The sequence below is a fragment of the Giraffa tippelskirchi genome, chromosome 7 (assembly GCF_054371585.1).
Source record: "Giraffa tippelskirchi isolate mGirTip1 chromosome 7, T2T-mGirTip1v1.2.pri, whole genome shotgun sequence".
Classification (NCBI taxonomy): Eukaryota; Metazoa; Chordata; class Mammalia; order Artiodactyla; family Giraffidae; genus Giraffa; species Giraffa tippelskirchi.
In genome coordinates, this window is record NC_137281.1 from 134,412,096 (window position 1) to 134,429,627 (window position 17,532).

Below are 17,532 nucleotides of genomic sequence, written 5' to 3' on the forward strand. Positions count from 1 at the left end.
CCCGCGCGCCCCCGAGCGCGCCTCCGCCCTTGCCCGCCCCCTGCCGCTGCCTCAGCTCCTCAGTGCACAGAGCCGCCTCGTCTGAGGGGACGCGAGGATCGCCTTCGCTGCCGCTTTGGCCAGTGCGTCGGCCCGGGCCCTGACAAGCTGCCCCAGGGGAGGCTCTTCGGAGCCGGAGTTGGACCTCTGCGATTGCCGTCTGCTCTCCCTCCTCTGATCTCACGAGGGGTTTCCCGCCTCGCACCCCCCGCCTCTGGACGTGCCTTTTCTCCCCTCCCCGCGTGTGGAGGGAGCCAGCGCTTAGGCCGGAGCGAGCCTGGGGGCCGCGGGCCGTGAAGGCATCGCGGGCACCGATTCACCATGGAGGGCGCCGGCGGCGCGAACGACAAGAAAAAGTAAGCCCACTCCCCTCCGTCGGCCGCCTGCTCCCCCCGGCGCCCCCGCCCGCCGCCGGGGGCTCGCGGGCCGGCCTCCGCGTTCCGGGGGGCCGCCTTTTTGTTTCTGCCTCTCTCCCCTCCCCTCTCTCTCCCCCAGCCTCGCCGGCCGGGCTCCCCACTGTCCACGTCGCCATCTTGTCGTGGGGGGTGGGAGACGCGTCTAAAGTGCTTTCAGGGGCCGGGGGCCGGGGGCTGGGCCCTGCTCGCCTCCCTTCCCGGCAGCCCAGGCCTCGCATCGCCCTCCCTACCCGCCTCAAACCCGCAGCCTGCCGCGTGCCCTGCTCCGGGTGGACTTCCCCCCAGCCTGAAAACCCCGGGAAGAGAAATGAGCCGCAGCTTGGTCGCCGCCACTTGCACCCGAGCTTCCGCTCCTTCCCGCCCCCATCCTCTCCGGTTCCATTGAAAACTCGGCCCCGGGGCGGCCCCTGCGCGCAGGTCCTGGTTTCGGCGTGGGTTCGGGGCCCTGGGTTTCCGACCTAGGAGCTCGCGTGGTTGGTTGGGTGAGATCTTGCTCTGCGGTTGTCCGGCCAGGCGGGTGTCTTTGCCTTTGTGCATTAGGGATTTGCCGCGATGGCCTGGGATGCTAAACTTTTTCGTCTGCACGTGCAGATTTGGTTTGGTTTTGTTTTAATCGCTTTGAAAAACTTGCCTAGAGCAAGAGTCGGAGTAACGGGAATTTAGAGAAATAGTAACGTTTTAATGGGAACATCAGAATTGGATACCTGTGTTTCTATCATCTGTCAAGAGAGCCCAGATGTTATAAGTGAATTATATGCTTCATTCATTCTTGAAAATATCTTAGTGAAAACGTAGCGGGTGGCTAAATTCAGGCAAACACTTTTAATGAGCTGGGGAGGGTGGGCAGTATATGGGTATATGGTCAGAGCAAATGAAATGCAGCACTAAAATGTTGCGAAGTTTTTAGATTGACTCGACTGATTTTTCTGAAATTGAGGTATATTAAAATATACGCAAAGTAAATAAATAACCATCTTGTTGGAACTTAATGCAAGTTTTAAAAACACTTCGAAGTTTGAGTCTTAACTGGTACATTATAGGATTAAGAATTGTGAGTCCAACCAGTGGAATTAAGTGCCGCCCCCCCCACGTCCTCCCACCTTTTGGTCCACTCTTGTATTTTAACTTTTGAGGAAATTATTTTAAGGAATTGAAGATTTATGCTAAGAGTTCTGGTTAGTAGGCTGGCTTTACTGTTAAGTCCTTGCACTCTTCTGGGACAGATTAAGTGCCCTAATCAGTATCAGCAGAAGATAAACTTGTTTATGTTCCTTCGATTTTGTGGATTATTTTTTGGTCTTTCTCTAGTAGAATGATAAGTTCTCAGTTTGTGTACACCAGAGAAAGCGTGTATAAAATTTAAAAAGTGAGTAAACAGATCTAGACCTAATTCCAAGAGTTGCCAGGAATTAATTGCAATTAATTTTGTAGAGGTGATTACAAGGCTTTTGATGAAATGATGAGGCTGCTGTAAACCTAAGGCACATCACCTCAGTGTATTGTCAATATTCTGTCCTTAGTGCTAAAACATATTTAACATTGTATATGAAGTTATACTCCAGTCAGTCCCTTTTTGTATGCTATAGTGTACTTGTATCTCCTTTGCAGTTCTTAAGTTGAGAAGAGCATAAGCAGCTTTAATATAAATGAATTGATTACCTACTGTGCTGCACTCCCAAGTCTAAACCAGTTCCTCATTTTCCTCAGTCCCATTTGTTATTTGCAAAATATTCTCATTTGAAAATTTAGCATAAACTTGAATTGGATTTAATGTTTCTTATTACAGAAGTTGTTATAACTGGTAAATTAAGTTAAACACAACAAATGGTACTCAACAACTGGTATAACTGGTAAATTAAGTTAAACGCAACAAATGGTACTCAACAACTTATAGGTGCTGTTTGTTAAAGAAGTATTTTTTATTCTTTTCTAACTAACAGTTTTAAAACTTTTTGAAAAGAAAACTGGGAGGTTGAGGGGCAGAGATTTTTCTCCTTAGAATTTTTCCACTAAATGAGGGTGCAGGTGGGGGAGACAAATTTGTCTTTTTAAAGGAGGGCTAGGAAACTCAAAAGCTAAAGGATTAGAAGAAATCAGAACAGAAGTTGGGTATGGTTATAATAGATTTCACATAGGAAATTTCATGTTGACTGCTTGGTAACAGGGATTGGACTTAATAGCACATTAATATTGAATTTTAGGTTTCAGTGGAATGTCAATAGGTTCATTGTTCTCTTTTAGGTTTCAGGGCAGATTCCTTCAGAGTTTTCAAAACATAGTTATTGTATCATTAAAGTAAAATCTCTGAGAATGGACATTTCTTAACTTCTTAAGTTTGGTCATTAAAAATCAAGAACCTCTCATTCTCTAGTGAACATTCTTCTTGTTACAATTTTACTTTGATTTCCTCTTTGAAGAGGTTGCCTGATGGTTAAGAGCTTAAGATTTGAACCTGACACCTCTGAGTCCAGCTTTTTACTTGTTAGCTTTGTGAGCCTGGGCAAGTTATTACTGAATGCTTCTGAGCCTATTTCCTCCTTTTGAAATGATGATAATAATAGCAGCCATCTTAGTGGTTATTGAGAAGATTAAATGAGATAATGCCTAGTCTTTGGTTTAGGAGTCTTGGTAACGTTATATACTTGAAAGTAGATGTTACTTGTTAAAGTTTTAATTTGAACTTCCACAACACTTAAAAACTTTTTTTTGTTTGTTTTGCAAGTCCTTCCAGATATTTGTGTTACTTCCTCTTCTCCCTACTTTCTTTTCTTTATCTCCTAAAAATGAAAAGACTATCATTGGACCCAGAAGTTTAAAGGGATTCTTTTTAGTTAAAACAGTACCTGAATTATGTTGGCATCTAGCATTAAGTGTTCTTGAGCATCTTATGTAGTGTCTACCGTAGGCCCCCTTTTTTCACATTTCCTTACCCCCTTGTTTCCTCCCCAAATAGGCTACTAAAAATTTTCTCTGGACTTCAGAGACTGAAGTCATAATCACATATACTAGTCAGACAGTTCATTTTAGCAGGGTATGTGCAAGGCACTGCAGTCTTACAAATGGCAGTAACCTTTTTTTTTTTGTCTTGATGCCAGTTTGGAGTAGACAGTTTTGTAAATATTAATCTTTGCTAAATACGATGAGTTGATAAAATAAGTGTGGTAAAACATATGAGTCTACATAGTAGAAAAGCTGTCCTTTACTTATGAATTTGTCCAGAAGTAAGATCATTGGCTTTTATCTCAAGGCAAGGCTTCAAGTCTGTGTTATTTATCTGGTTTTTGTAGCTCAATTTGTATAATATTTATATTAGTGCACTCTTCCACATGGATGTGTTTGCTGAACTACCACGTTGTTTTAGATTGAGTGTGGTAGTTCATTACTGTGGTCCACTACGAAGCATTTTGTGCAGTTTAGGTAACATCCAATCTTTCTACCTATTGACTTTGATTGTCTTTGCAGCTCTATTGGGGTTTGGGCTCAAGGTAAAGATTTCCTGGTGACATTCTATTGTTGTATGTTAAGAATGGTGTGTAGAAGGCTGAGGGACTAGTCTCTCGACTGAGTTTTTTCAGAAGAACTTACAACAGTCTTTATGTTTGGTGGTAAAGTAAAAAACTTACCATGCATGGATGTTAAAGATTTGGGTTAGATTATTGTGCTTGTGTATAGAGTTGTCCTCTTAAAATATAATTTTAAAAAATTTAGATATTTAAAGAACTATATTCGTTCCTTGTCTGAGATTGTTAACATAGGTCTGGTTTTCCAAGCAGGGGAAAATACTGACTTAAATGTGTTGTTGGATTAGTTTTCTATTAAGAAATTGATTTTAATTCAGAAGAAGAATGCTCTTTTTTCCCCCTTGTTTCTCTCTTTCTCTTTTTTTCTTTTGTAAACATTGGGACTAATTATCCAAGTTGGTGGGTTTTATACTAAGCCTTCTGTTTGTGATGTATGTGTTGTGTATATTTTCTGCTTAACTAGAGAGTTAGAAAAAAGAATTTGAAACTAAGATAAGCCAGTCTTCTTGTTGCTCACTATTTTTGGTAAAAGTATAATGATAATTTTTAAATTTGTTATAGGCCTTGGAATTTTAAGAATAATTGTATCTCTGTCTCTTGGAGCATCAAAAAATTAAGTATTTTGTATGTGCATTGAGTTTTATATTAAAAGTTGTGTTTTCTGCAGTAAAAAATAATAAACGCATATCTTTGCCAGATATGATTCTTTTAGAAAAAATATAAAATTAATTCTGTAAAAACATTTATAAGTGATTACCTTATGACTTTTTTCTCCTATAGCTTTTAAAATGATTATGGGGTTTTTTAAGTTGTGGTTTTAAAAAACAACATAAAATTTCCCATCTTAGCTATTTCTAAATGTACAGCTCAATAGTGTTATGTATATTGACATTGTTGTCTAACCAACCTCCGGAACTTTTTCACCTTGTAAAATTGAAACTCTAACTATTAACCACTATCCCCAATTTCTCCCTCTTCCTACCTTCTGGCAACCATCATTCTGCTCTGTTTCTATGAGTTTGACTACTAAATCCCTCTTATAAGTAGAATCGAACAATTTTTGTCTTTTTGTGACTGGTTTATTTCACTGGGGCTTCCCTGGTGGCTCAGATGGTAAAGAATCCACCTGCAGTGTGGGAGACCTGGGTTCGATCCCTGGGTTGGGAAGATCCCCTGGAGAAGGAAATGGCTACCTACTCCAGTATTCTTGCCTGGAGAATTCCATGGACAGAGGAGCCTGGCAGGCTACAGTCCATGGGGTTGCAAAGAGTCGGACATGACTGAGAAATTTTCAGTTCACTTATTTCACTTAATATAATGTCCTTAAGATCACTCATGTTGTAGCATGTGTGAAAACTTTCTTCCTTTTTAAGGCTGAATAATGTATAACACATTTTGTTTATCCTTTCATCTTTCAGTGGACACTGAGATTATATCGACAAAAATAATCAGTAAACAATCTATAATAGAAATAGGAAAGGGTTTTCTTTGAACCAAACTGAGGACTGTAGCCCAGAAGACAGCCTCCCAGATTACTCTGAGAAACTGCTCTGGAAAAGCATGGTTTCAGCACAGTTTATGTCTTGTCAGAACAATAGGGATACATTCATTCAAGGTTTCAAAAAAAACAAACAAACAGATCAGCATGTGCACAGCGAGTCAGTATGGCCTTGGCACCTGGAAAGGGAGTCATCATCCAAGGAGTACCAGCTTTGGCATCCCAAAGGGAGGCATTTAATCTTTTTTTCCCCAAATATATTTTTTAATTGAAGAAATCACTTGTAGAACAAAAATAGACATAACTTTTAGATCAGTGGATGAAAGAAAACACCATTTAGCATAGGAAAAAAATGGTAAAGAGCAAGGAAAGATGAAAAAGCAAGCACAAGGCAAAATGACAGAACTGAAATCATACTTCTGGTCAGTGTGCCCTTTTTTTTTTAAATCACTGAAGCATATGTACAATTTATATTTGGTAAGCCACAGTCTGTTCTAGTTAGCATAAAATTTAAGTTAACTCGTGTACAGCCACAATGATTTCTTCACACCTCAATATGTGAAAATTTCTATTATCAGTTGCTTCCACTTGTTGACTATTGTGAACATGGGTGTGCAAATATCTCTTGGAGATCTTGTGTTCAGTTATTTTGTATATATACCCAGAAGTAGATTGCTGGATCATATGACAACTCTTCTTTTAAATTGTTTAAGGAGCTGCCCATACTGTTTTCCATAGTGGCTGCACCATTTTACGTTTCCACTTACAGTGCACAGGGGTTCCTGTTTTCTCCACATCCTTCCCAACACTTGTTATTTTTTGTTTTTATGATAGTAGCCATCATAATGGATATGTTGAAGTGGTTGTATTTTTAAGAGTTTGTTTGTGGATAATTAACCAACTTAAAACAACAGAGAACAGTTGCCACTAGAAGCTTTATAAGAAGTGAGGTTAAGCATCTATAAAATGAGAATTAAGTTTTTCTAGTGACTTTGAAAGATTTGATGTACCAGTACTTTCTCAGAAAAGTATTTAGTGTTTAAAATGGTCTCTACCTGTTATATTGTTGCTAAAGTCCTATTTCATTACTGACTTTGTTTTAAAGTACTTAAAACAATAATTGAAGTGACTTACTTATATTAGAAAACTATTCTCAAGATGTTATGTTTTCTTTGCTCTGGTGATCTCACCTGTTATGAGTGTCTTCATTTAAAAATTTCACTTGGTTATAAGATTAAACATAAAGATTATTCCCAAGTATGATTTTCAAAATTTATTGTTTCATAAATGGGACAGAATTTAGTAGTGGAATATAACTCACTGTAGTTGCAGTTCTACTGTAGTTCTACCTATTGGTTTGAAAGTCACAGTATTTAAAATGACTACTAGTTAATATTGAGTTGTCCCTTATTAGTGACATTTCCATGTGATTCTCCACTTTTTCTAATAGTTTGTGAGAATTTATTTTTCCAAATGAATCATATTATGGTAAAAATAAACATAAGGTTTAAAGGCAGAACGTTTAAGTCTTTGAGTTGAATGTATTTCTGTTCTCATATATATAGATCTTTCTTGAGAATTCAGATGCTAAGCAAATTTCTTTAAAGTGATTCCTTCCTCTTTTTTTCAATTGTGAAATTGAAACGTTTCAATGAACAAGGTCACAAATAGACCTAACTTGAAACTTGTAATGTAAAAGAGATTACTGGTATACAGTGACCTCTTAATAAGTATTTGAATGAATAAATGAAACAATGAGAATAACTGAGTGAACAAAGAAAGCAGAGAATGATTTTAAGATATTAAAAGGATTTTTTGGAAGTCATCATTCCTCTTCTATGTTGCTCTTTCAGAGGAATTTTTCTTATGCTGGGGCATCTGCATCTCTTGTGCTACTTTAGAACCTTCTTGAATCTTGAGTTTTAATTTTTTTGTCACTTAAATATTTATGGTATTTATTAATACCAGAGGAGAAGGGGACAACAGAGGATGAGATGGTTGGATGGCATCACCGACTCGATAGACCTGAGTTTGAGCAGGCTCCAGGAGTTTGGTGATGAACAGGGAAGCTTGGCGTGCTGCAGTCCATGGGGTCGCAAAGAGTCAGACATGACTGAGTGACTGAACTGAATTGATTAATACCAGATCAGAAAACACATTGTGTTAATAAATATAGCTATGTAACATGTACAAGCCTTGAAAATAACTCAATACCCTATCTTAAGGTATGTTAAAAACTAATTCTATACATGCAGTGTGTGTGTGTGTATCTTAGTTGCTCAGTCATGACTTGACTCTTTGCAACCTGATGGACTGTGGCCCACCAGGCTCCTCTGTCTCTGGGATTCTCCAGGCAAGAAGACACGAGTAGGTTGCCATTTCCTTCTCCAGGGCATCTTCCCCACCCAGGCGTCAAACCCAGGTCTCCTGCATTGCTGGTGGAGTCCTTACTGTCTGAGCCACCAGGTACTCTCCTATATATGCAGAACACCAAATAAAAAGTTTATATTACTAAGATGCATATGTGTATGGTTGTGGAAAATCAGCTAGGTAAATGTGGAAGATACCTACTTTTGTTTCATCTTTAGCAAACATTTCTTACAATCTACTCTAAACTTCTAGTAAGTTTAGATCAGTTTATATTCTCTAGCAGTGTTTGAGAGTGCCCTTTTCTTATACTTGATCATCATTAAAGTTTGTTTTTAATATGAAACACTGGCTCTTTGTTAGTATATTAGGATTCTTTTTATTGCAAGTGATGAAACACAGCTCAAACTAGTTTCAGGGGCTGGATGGGGAGGCTGTTACTAGCTCACACAATTTGACTTTGGTTTAAGGGACAGCTAGACCTTGTATCTTAAGTGATGTCCTTAAAATGTAATCTCAGGCTTTCTCTTGACTATGACTTGGTTTATATATATTGCTCAACTTGCAGGTTGCCTCATTCTGCCACCGACAGTCTATTAATATGGTATGAAATATGGCCACTAAGCATTCCCATGCTTGCTTCCATATAGTTTGTGATGATAAAAAGGAAAAAGAAGAAAAACTCCTTCTGTCTTCTAGTATCTACATATCAGTCTCCTGGATGAATGCTAGTTTGCCCTGCTTGGACCATTATTTTTAACTATGTCAATGGAGTTCTCTGATTACATGAGTCAAATATCGTTTTGTATATTATTTGATTGTCTTGATGTAGATTATTAATTATCTCCTTGTAAAGGACTCTTGATCAGTGCCGGTATCCTAATGAATGGGCTATGGGTTTTTGTTGCAAAGTGCCTGAATTCATATGCTACAGAGTCTTCTTTCAAGCCTGGTCAGTCTACAACTGTTCTTGCTGTATGCCTTTGGGGAAGCTTAAAATCTCTTCTCTGGACTAGGGTTTTCATTTCATTTCTTTAAGAGAAATGCCGTAATGACTGACTACTGACTAAGAGCTTTGGCTCTAGAGGCTGGCTGTTTGCTTTGCCCCTTCAGTTGTGTAATCTTGCACAGTTGCTTTACCTCTCTAGGTCTCACTTTGTTCATATGTAAATTATGATAAGATCAATTGCCTTATAGGATTGTTGTGTGGACAAACGAGATACTAACCCATGTGGAACACTCATAACAGTTCTTGGCATAAAGTAAGGGCTTAATAAACTGGAAACCATAATTGTATTCATACAGTTATTATATTTATTAAGTCGTTTTCAGAAGAGTTCCACTTCCCTGAAATCTCATGATATTATTTAGAATCTGTCAAGCCTTCTTTAGGACAATCTGACAAAGGCTGATGTCCTTTTGAGCCAAACCATCAGTGAACTTATAATAGTGGTAAGAATGGTTAGTGCTGCTTTTCCTCTACATTGGTATTTTTCTGTGAACGTTTGGCCTTTGAAAATTACATGGAGATACTTTTTTTGTACAGACATTCTAAAATAATCATTTTCTACAGTGGTAATAGTAAAGGAAGAAAAATACTCTGAAGGTTATTTATTTGATTGTTAGAGGATGGAAAATTAAGAAAGCCTACTTTTCCATGCATTTTGGGGGTCAAAATTCCATTAAATGTCTATTTAGTCTGTTTGCAGAGAAGAGTTGGAAATTGCCTACCTTTGCAGTAACATAGCTAAAATGTTTAAATGAGTTATGTTTCAAATCAGTAGAGCCTTCATTAGGAGTGGAGGAAGGGATATTTTCTTGGATAATAAGTTGATTTATTTCAATGGTTTAAAAATTTTTTTCAGCCCTAGACCACTACTCTTAACACCTAAGCACCATGGCCTATAACAGATTATTGCACATTCATTTATTCAGCAGATATTTGTGCATCTTATTTGTTAAGCAGAGCAGTGAATTGTTGATGGCTCAGGCCATAGTTAAATATTCAGTTTTTGGTGTTAATTGATTCATTTATTATGTGTTCCATCTTTTATTTTTTAGTACAGTGTGATTTTAAGTTTGAGATTCTTGCAAAATAATTGACTTTAGGATTTAAGTATTATTAGTTTAATATCAACCATCACAGGAATATCCTGTATAATTGTGTTTACAAATTCGCCAATCTACTCTGAGAATTTTCTTTGTTGTTCAGTTGCTCAGTCATGTCCGACTTTTTGCGACCCTATAGACTGCAGCACTCCAGGCTTCCCTGTCCTTCACTATCTCCCTCAGTTTGCTTAGACTCATGTCTGTTTAAGTCAGTGATGCCATCCAACCATCTCATCCTCTGTTGCCCCCTTCTCCTCTTGCCTTCAATCTTTCCCAACATCAGGGTCTTTTCCCGAGTCAGCTCTTTGCATCAGGTGGCCAAAGTATTGAAGCTTCAGCTTCAGCATCAGTCCTTCCAATGATTTTTCAGGATTGATTTCCTTTAGATTGGCTTGATCTCCTTGCAGTCCAAGGGACTCTCAAGAGTCTTCTCTAACACCACAGTTCAAAAGTATCAGTTCTTCAGCGCTCAGCTTTCTTTATGGTTCAACTCTCACATCCATACATGACTACTGGAAAAAACCATAGCTTTGACTAGAGGGACCTTTGTCGGCAAAGTAATTTCTTTGCTTTTGAATACGCTGTCTAGGTTTGTCGTAGCTTTTCTTCCAAGGAGCAAGTGTCTTTTAATTTCGTGGCTGCAGTCATTGTCCGCAGTGATTTTGGAGCCGAAGAATTTTCTTAGAGATAAACAAAAAGCACTCTTAAACAACAGTCTATTCATTTTTGCAGCTTTAAATGTTAGAAAGTTCTTTATTCCAATATTTCTTAACCTCAACTAATGTTTAGGTCTCTTTTGGAGCAAAGTAGTACTTGTAAACCCTTGAGATGTGCCTAGTGACCTCAACATGATTATACCAGATTTAAAAATGTAACCCTGATGGGATGCGGAGGGAGGTGGAAGGGGGGGGTTCTGGAAGGGGAAAACATGTACACCCATGGTGGATTCATGTCAATGTATGGCAAAACAAATACAATATTGTAAAGTTAAAAAATAGAAAATAAACTAATTTAAAAAATAAATAAAAAATAAAATAAAATAAAGTGGGAAAAAAAATGTAACCCTGTTCCTTTTAGTGATTGTTTGGTACCAATTTGATCATAAACATATGCAACCTCAAACATAGAAGGTTTGTAGCAAGAATAGAGACCTTATGGAGATCTTCTAGATGATCCAGAACATGCTTTTTCCTGTTTTTTCTTACATCGCCACCAAAATAAGAATAAAAGTTTGAAATTCTCAGAGTTTACCTTCAGCACTACTTTCACTCTATTGAGCGCTTTTTACTTATTTTACTTATTTTACCACTTATTACTCTCTGAAGTTGCATAAATTGCCAAATCTGCCTTCTGTATGACATCCTTTTCAAATATCTGAAGGTACTTGTGTCTCTTCCTTCTATTCCTAAGTAAAAACATCCTTAAATTTCTTTATATTTTAATTTAAACATTCTAAGTTAAGCTTCTGACTTGTGGAAAGGCATAGGCCATATTAAATACAGGGGCCTTATTCCTAGGTGGGATCTGAGAGCTGCTGCTTAGTAACAGTGTTATTTATCCTCTTTTCATTGACAAACAGGTTCAGAGGGTTAGTTGAAAATTTATTTTGTAACATTGGATAGGATGGATTAGTGCAGGTAGAGAATCAAGCCATGGCTTCAGAAGAGCTTCTCTTTTGTCATCATTTTCAGAAACTTCATCATGGTCAGGTTTAGAACTTAAATAGGAAAAATCGTCAGGATATGATTTCTATGTATATACCTTTGTTCTGATACATGTGTTTTCCCCCTAGTATATGAGACAAAACTTGATTGTTATAACTTGTGTATCTTGTTATATTTTAAGCAAATAATTAAAGAAACATTTTTCTGGGACTTTCCTGGTGGATTTCCAGTGATTAAGACTTCACCTACCAATGCAGGCATTGTGGGTTCGATCCCTGGTTAGAGAATAAAGAGCCCACATTCCTCAGGGCTAAAAAACTGAAATATAAAAGAGAAGCAATAGTGTAACAAATTCAACAAAGACTTTAAAAATGCTCCACATCAAAAAAAAAAATGTTTTTTTAAAGGATACATTTTTTTTGAATATACATATGCATAAAGTTTAATGTCACTGACCTTGATTACCAGTCCCAGTTCTGTTACTATCAAAAAGCAAATGATAAGGGAAATGGAAAGGAATTTACAAGGTAAGAAGGGAGGTAATGCAAAGGGAGAAGAGTGGTAGAATAGGTGATACGATTTTGGGAAAGCCGTTAAATCACAGCTGTTACGGAGAGTGAGTCTCAATGCTTCGATGTTTGTGACATTCATAAAGAATTTTAAGAACTGATTTGTAAAAAATTATTTCAGAGAATTGAAAAAACATCGCATCATTGTCACATTTTTCATTTAGTCATATTTCCTCCATGGTAAAGAATCCGCCTGCCAATGCAGGAGATTCAGGAGACACGGGTTCAATACCTGGCTCAGAAAGATCTCCTGGAGGAGGAAATGGCAATCCACTCCAATATTCTGGCCTGAAAAATCCCATGGGTGGAGGAGCCTGGCGGGCTACCGTCCATGGGGTCGCAAAGAGATGGACACTACTTGAGCACGCATGCAAAGCCTAATTATGCTCTGATCTTTTAGAGGAAAAGTTACTGGTTTTACTGTGCACACACTTTATTACTGACTTATCATTGAGTTGTACCTCTAGCTTCTTATTCCCAGCAATTGTACCTTGTTCTCCCAGCAGTTTTACTGCTCACTCAGTTCAGTGTTCTGCCTGACAAACATAAGTTGTTGTGGTATGCGTACGTACGTGCACGCTCAGTCACTCAGTGATGTCCGACTCTTCGCTACCCCATGGACTACAGCCTGCCAGGCTCCTCTGTTCATGAAATTTTCTAGGCAAGAATAGTGGAGTAGGTTGCCATTTCCTACTCCAGGGGAATCTTCCTGACCCAGGTATCAAACCCAGGTCTCTTGTGTCTCCTGCATTGGCAGGCGGATTCTTTACCACTGCGCCACCTAGATAGCTAGTGATATATATATATGTGTGTGTGTATATATATATGTAGTTGTAGTTGAAAATAAATTTTTCTCAGTTTTCAAATTTGCTGGCTAGCCTGTTAAATTTCTGCTATAAGACCTGCAAATAGTTCTCAAAGTGCTGTAGCTTAAGAATCACCTGGGTGTTTAATTAATAGAAAGATTCCCAGGTGCTCACCTCCAAAGATTCTGACTTGGTAAATTTAGGATGAGACTCAAAATATGTAAACTTTATAAGCACCCATAGATGAAACACAAACCTTGAACATCTAGGAATGCTCATCAGAATCATCGGGAAGATTGTATTTTTATTATTATTATTTTTTAATGGACTTCATCTTTTTCCTTCAGTTTTATTGAGATATACACATACAGCACTGAATAAGTTTAAGGTGGGCAGCATAATAATTTGACTTATATACATCATGTAATGATTACCATAATAAGTTTAGCAAACATCCATCATTTTACATACATACAAAATTTTTAAAAAAGAAAAGTTTTTTCTTGTGATGAGAACTCAGAATTTACTCTCAGCAATTTTCATATGTAACATATAGCAGTGCCAATTTATTAATCATGTTGTACACGGAAGATTGTAGTTTAAACCAACATGCCAAGCCTACGATTTGAATTTCCAGGGTTGGGATCTAGGCACAAATACCTGGGGAGAAAAATTCTATTGGCAATTGTGATGCATATCACAGGTCAACCATTGATTAAGTCCATACTGTATTTTATAGTTATGTTATAAATATGTGGCAGTGTTAATGTCTTACAGTCCAGATATGTTGTCTGTGTTTATAAAGAATTTGGGCAGATTTTTTAAAGAGAAGGTATTTAGTAAACAATTTTGAGTGTTGAAAAACAATCTTTTACTTCTCTGGGCATTTTTGAAGGACACATAACAAAGTATTTTCCTAGAGCAGAGGGGCTCCTCAAGGTATTCTCCAGACCAACATCTTTGGTATTACCTGCTAATTTATTAGCATTACAGATCTTCAGACCGATCCAGTCTTTCAAATTGGAAATTCTGATTGTGAGGGAAGCTAAAGTTTGAGAACCTCCATCTTAGAGGAATAGCTTCACATTTTTTGGTTTAATTTTTTAATTTTAATTTAATTAAACCAAATATATATATATATCCCCTATATATTGTAGGGGATCAGAGATTTTTTTTTGAGAAGCTCAAGACTGATTCTGAACCAAGAGAGAGATGATTTTTATATCATTAGTTAAGAAAAACAAAAGCATATTCTTTTTCAAATCAGAACTTCAACACACACACACACACAGTCATGTAAACAGATGTAAATCTATTAGCAAATTAAGAAATTAGTGCATAATAGGATATTTACATATTAAAGCTATCTCAGATGTGATACAGATTTCATTTTCAGAATGTACCCTCTAATTTCAAACTGATAGAGTTTTTTCTTTTTATTTCACTGGAACATTAGAAAATAGTGTTAAAACGAAGCACTCTGTGAGATCATTGGAAGGTGAATAATCTTTCTCTAATTTGGACATTTAAGAGATCATAAGTTTATAAGTTGGACGTAATAAGTTGGAAATGGCAGCCTGCTCCAGTATTCTTACCTGGGAAATCCCATGCACAAAGGAGCCTGGCGGGTGACAGTCCATGGAGTTGCAAAGAGTCAGACACGACTTAGTGACTAAACAGCAACAACTAAGGAAGATAATGATCATCTAAACCAATAAACTTTTAAGCTTCTTTCAAAAATAATACAATTGTATGTATTCTCAATATTTTTTGTTAGAAACAAACCATTTCACCTGTTTGTGGAATTTCAAATTAATTACAAAGTGTTTAATTTTCAGAATCTGAAAATTGAATAGAATGAGAAACTGAAAATATTGAATTATATTGCTTACTCAGTTTTACTTTCCATTCCCTGGAAAAAGTATCATTGTACTTGCTTTATTCCAAAATGAAGAAAAAAAATTAACTTGTTTTCAGTTAGTCTTTTTGGGAAGCAAGTTTAAAAGTCACATGACTGCTTCTTTCAGGTTTCTCAGTGTGGGTGCATTGACAGTGCTAAGTGTTAATTCAATGGGAATTTTTCTTAAAAACAAAATAATCTGATTCTGCCATCTTGAAACTGCTATTTTTAACATTTGTAAACTTTGCTACACTTTGTATCATTATATCTTTCTGGCTTTATCTGTGCATTTGTAAGTTATAAATTTATTTATATACATACATATGTGTTACATAGAGAGAAATTGATTCATACTCAAATTTTGTTGTAAAGCCTGCTTTTTTTGCATACTACTGTACTGTAACATATTGCGACCCCATAGACTGTAGCCCACCAGGCTCATCTGTCCATGGGATTCTCCAGGCAAGAACACTGGAGTGGTTAGCCATTTCCTCCTCCAGGGATAATAAGAATACTTTTAGTAATAAATACAAAATACTTGTCTAAGGGTAACCCTCCCTTGAAAAAAAAAAATGAGGTTAGAAATTAACTTAATGAAAACTTTTATGTATTGTAATAATTACAAGAATCTCTTGGAAAAGATTATATAGAAAACAAAGTGGATCAGCTATCATGTTTCCAGCTGGACTAGGAAGACATAAAATAAATGTGATAAAGGTGTTGATTTAATTGGTTAACAACATTAACTATACCTCATGCATTTTCCTGACATAGATTGCACTGATAAGGGAAGTAATCTTAAACTTCAAGCTTCTTTTCAGCAAGTTGGTATTCTAGTTTCTCAGCTCTCTGCCTGTGCTCTAAATCTCTCCTCTGTCGAGATCACTTACGCTTCCTTGGTGATGATATTGGTGCTATTCACTGTTAATACTGCTTAGTGATTTTGGTTTTTTTAGCTTTTCCCCCCATTCTAACTTATGTGTAGTATGCTTACTTAAATTTGAAAGTGCATATCTGGATAATCACAGTAAATCCCAATAGTATCCCTTGTTCATAGTGCTGACCTTGTTATGCTGTTTAATTATGATTGTAATCTATAGGATCATAGGAGTGCTGGTAAAGCACAAATTCAGTGCTGAAGTCAAATCAAATAGCAGATTTGGGCCAAGTACTAAAGCCACTTGTGCACGTTTTCCTACTAAGAATACAGAAATGAATGAGGCAGTTTCCTGCCTCCAAGAAGCTTTAAGGGACTGTAGAGGGACATAATTATAGCAAAATAACCAGAGTGGTCAGATCTAGGGGAGAGGAGCAGTTTTGAAAGACAGAATGCAGAGACAAAATGATGATGGAATTGAATTTTGAAAGTTTCTCACATAAATTTACCAAGTTACATATTGAGAAGGATACCTCAGCAGAGAGAGTAGCGTAGTGAGCAAGAAATGAATAAACTATTATGCTTTTGAGTAACTACACTGGCTGAACAAATGTGGGAAATGGTGAGGATGAAGAGATGGGCAGGAAACTAGCTAAAGGAAGGTTTCACCTGAATAATTAGACTTTGTCAAGTGTACATTTGATGGGATTTTAAGGACATAATATCAGAGTTCTTATTTTGAAAGAATCATTGAGGTAGTAATTTGAGGGCAACATTAAATGAGTGTGATAGTTAAGATTAGTTCAGTCAATGATTCCTAAATTTCACTGTGTATAATACACATTTTGGGAGTTTTAAAAAACCCAGATTTGGGGGCCCTACTTCAGATCTTCTGAATCAGATTTACAAAGATAGAGCCCAGAAGTTTGAAATGTTGACTTTCCCAGGTAATTACAATGAACCTTGACCAGCATTTGCGAATATTGCATTAAGTAACTACTTTAGTAGACTAAGGGGGAGGCTGGCTATGTTCCATGAGGGCTGTTCTGCTTATCACTGTATTCTGAGTACCTACACAGTGCATAGTACTTGATAAATATTCAATAAATATTTATTGAATTAATAGTTCTTGAATGAAGTTTATTCTGAGGTTCAGGAAGGTCACTTCCCATCTAGTGTTTTGGTTCTCTAAAATATTATGATAATTAAATACATATAATGAAGCATTGTATGTATGTGAAAGCAGTACACGGTGCCTAGCACATAGTAAGTGCTCACTAAGTATTTGGGGGGGGATTCTCTGCATCTTTTCTCTCATGGTACTTTGTGTAAATAAGGTATCTTGGGAATTGGCTTATGCCTGGCCAGATCTCCTGAAATATGTATGCAGATTGGTTTTACTTTGGGGATCTGAGTGTTATGCAAGTAAAACACCAACAATAGTGAGCTAAGATATTCAAATGAAGTACAGAGATACTCCTTTGTACAAATTAAAAATAAAGTCTAGTGAGAGTATTTGAGGTAGATTGGATTACTGATTCTCTCCCCTTAGTGGTTGGCAGTACCAATTAAAAGTTGCTTTGCTTTGAAGAGGTAGTTGGTGGGGCAGAAAGATGCCTTGCCTTTCGATTAGAAGTTTGGATTTACAAGCAGACTCCAGAAAAGAGTTCGTCTGAATAGTTGAGGATCAGGTCCTAAATTCCAAATCCAACCCCTGTACCTCCCCTTTATGTCTTTGGAGATGTGAAGGAAACCAATTTTGAACT

At 37.3% G+C, this 17,532-nt stretch overlaps 1 protein-coding gene across 5 annotated transcripts in view; it reads left to right on the plus strand.

Moving 5' to 3' along the window:
- Positions 1-61: 61 nt before the first annotated feature.
- Positions 62-17,532, plus strand: part of HIF1A (hypoxia inducible factor 1 subunit alpha) — a 44,323-nt gene continuing 26,852 nt past the window's right edge. For all 5 annotated transcript variants that reach the window (XR_014059393.1, XM_081509809.1, XM_081509808.1 and 2 more), the window contains exon 1: positions 62-395. Coding sequence is in view for 1 of the 5 variants with exons in the window: in XM_081509810.1 (XP_081365936.1) it covers positions 361-395 (35 nt within the window). In the remaining 4 variants the exon portion in view is untranslated. The remainder of the gene's footprint in view (positions 396-17,532) is intronic.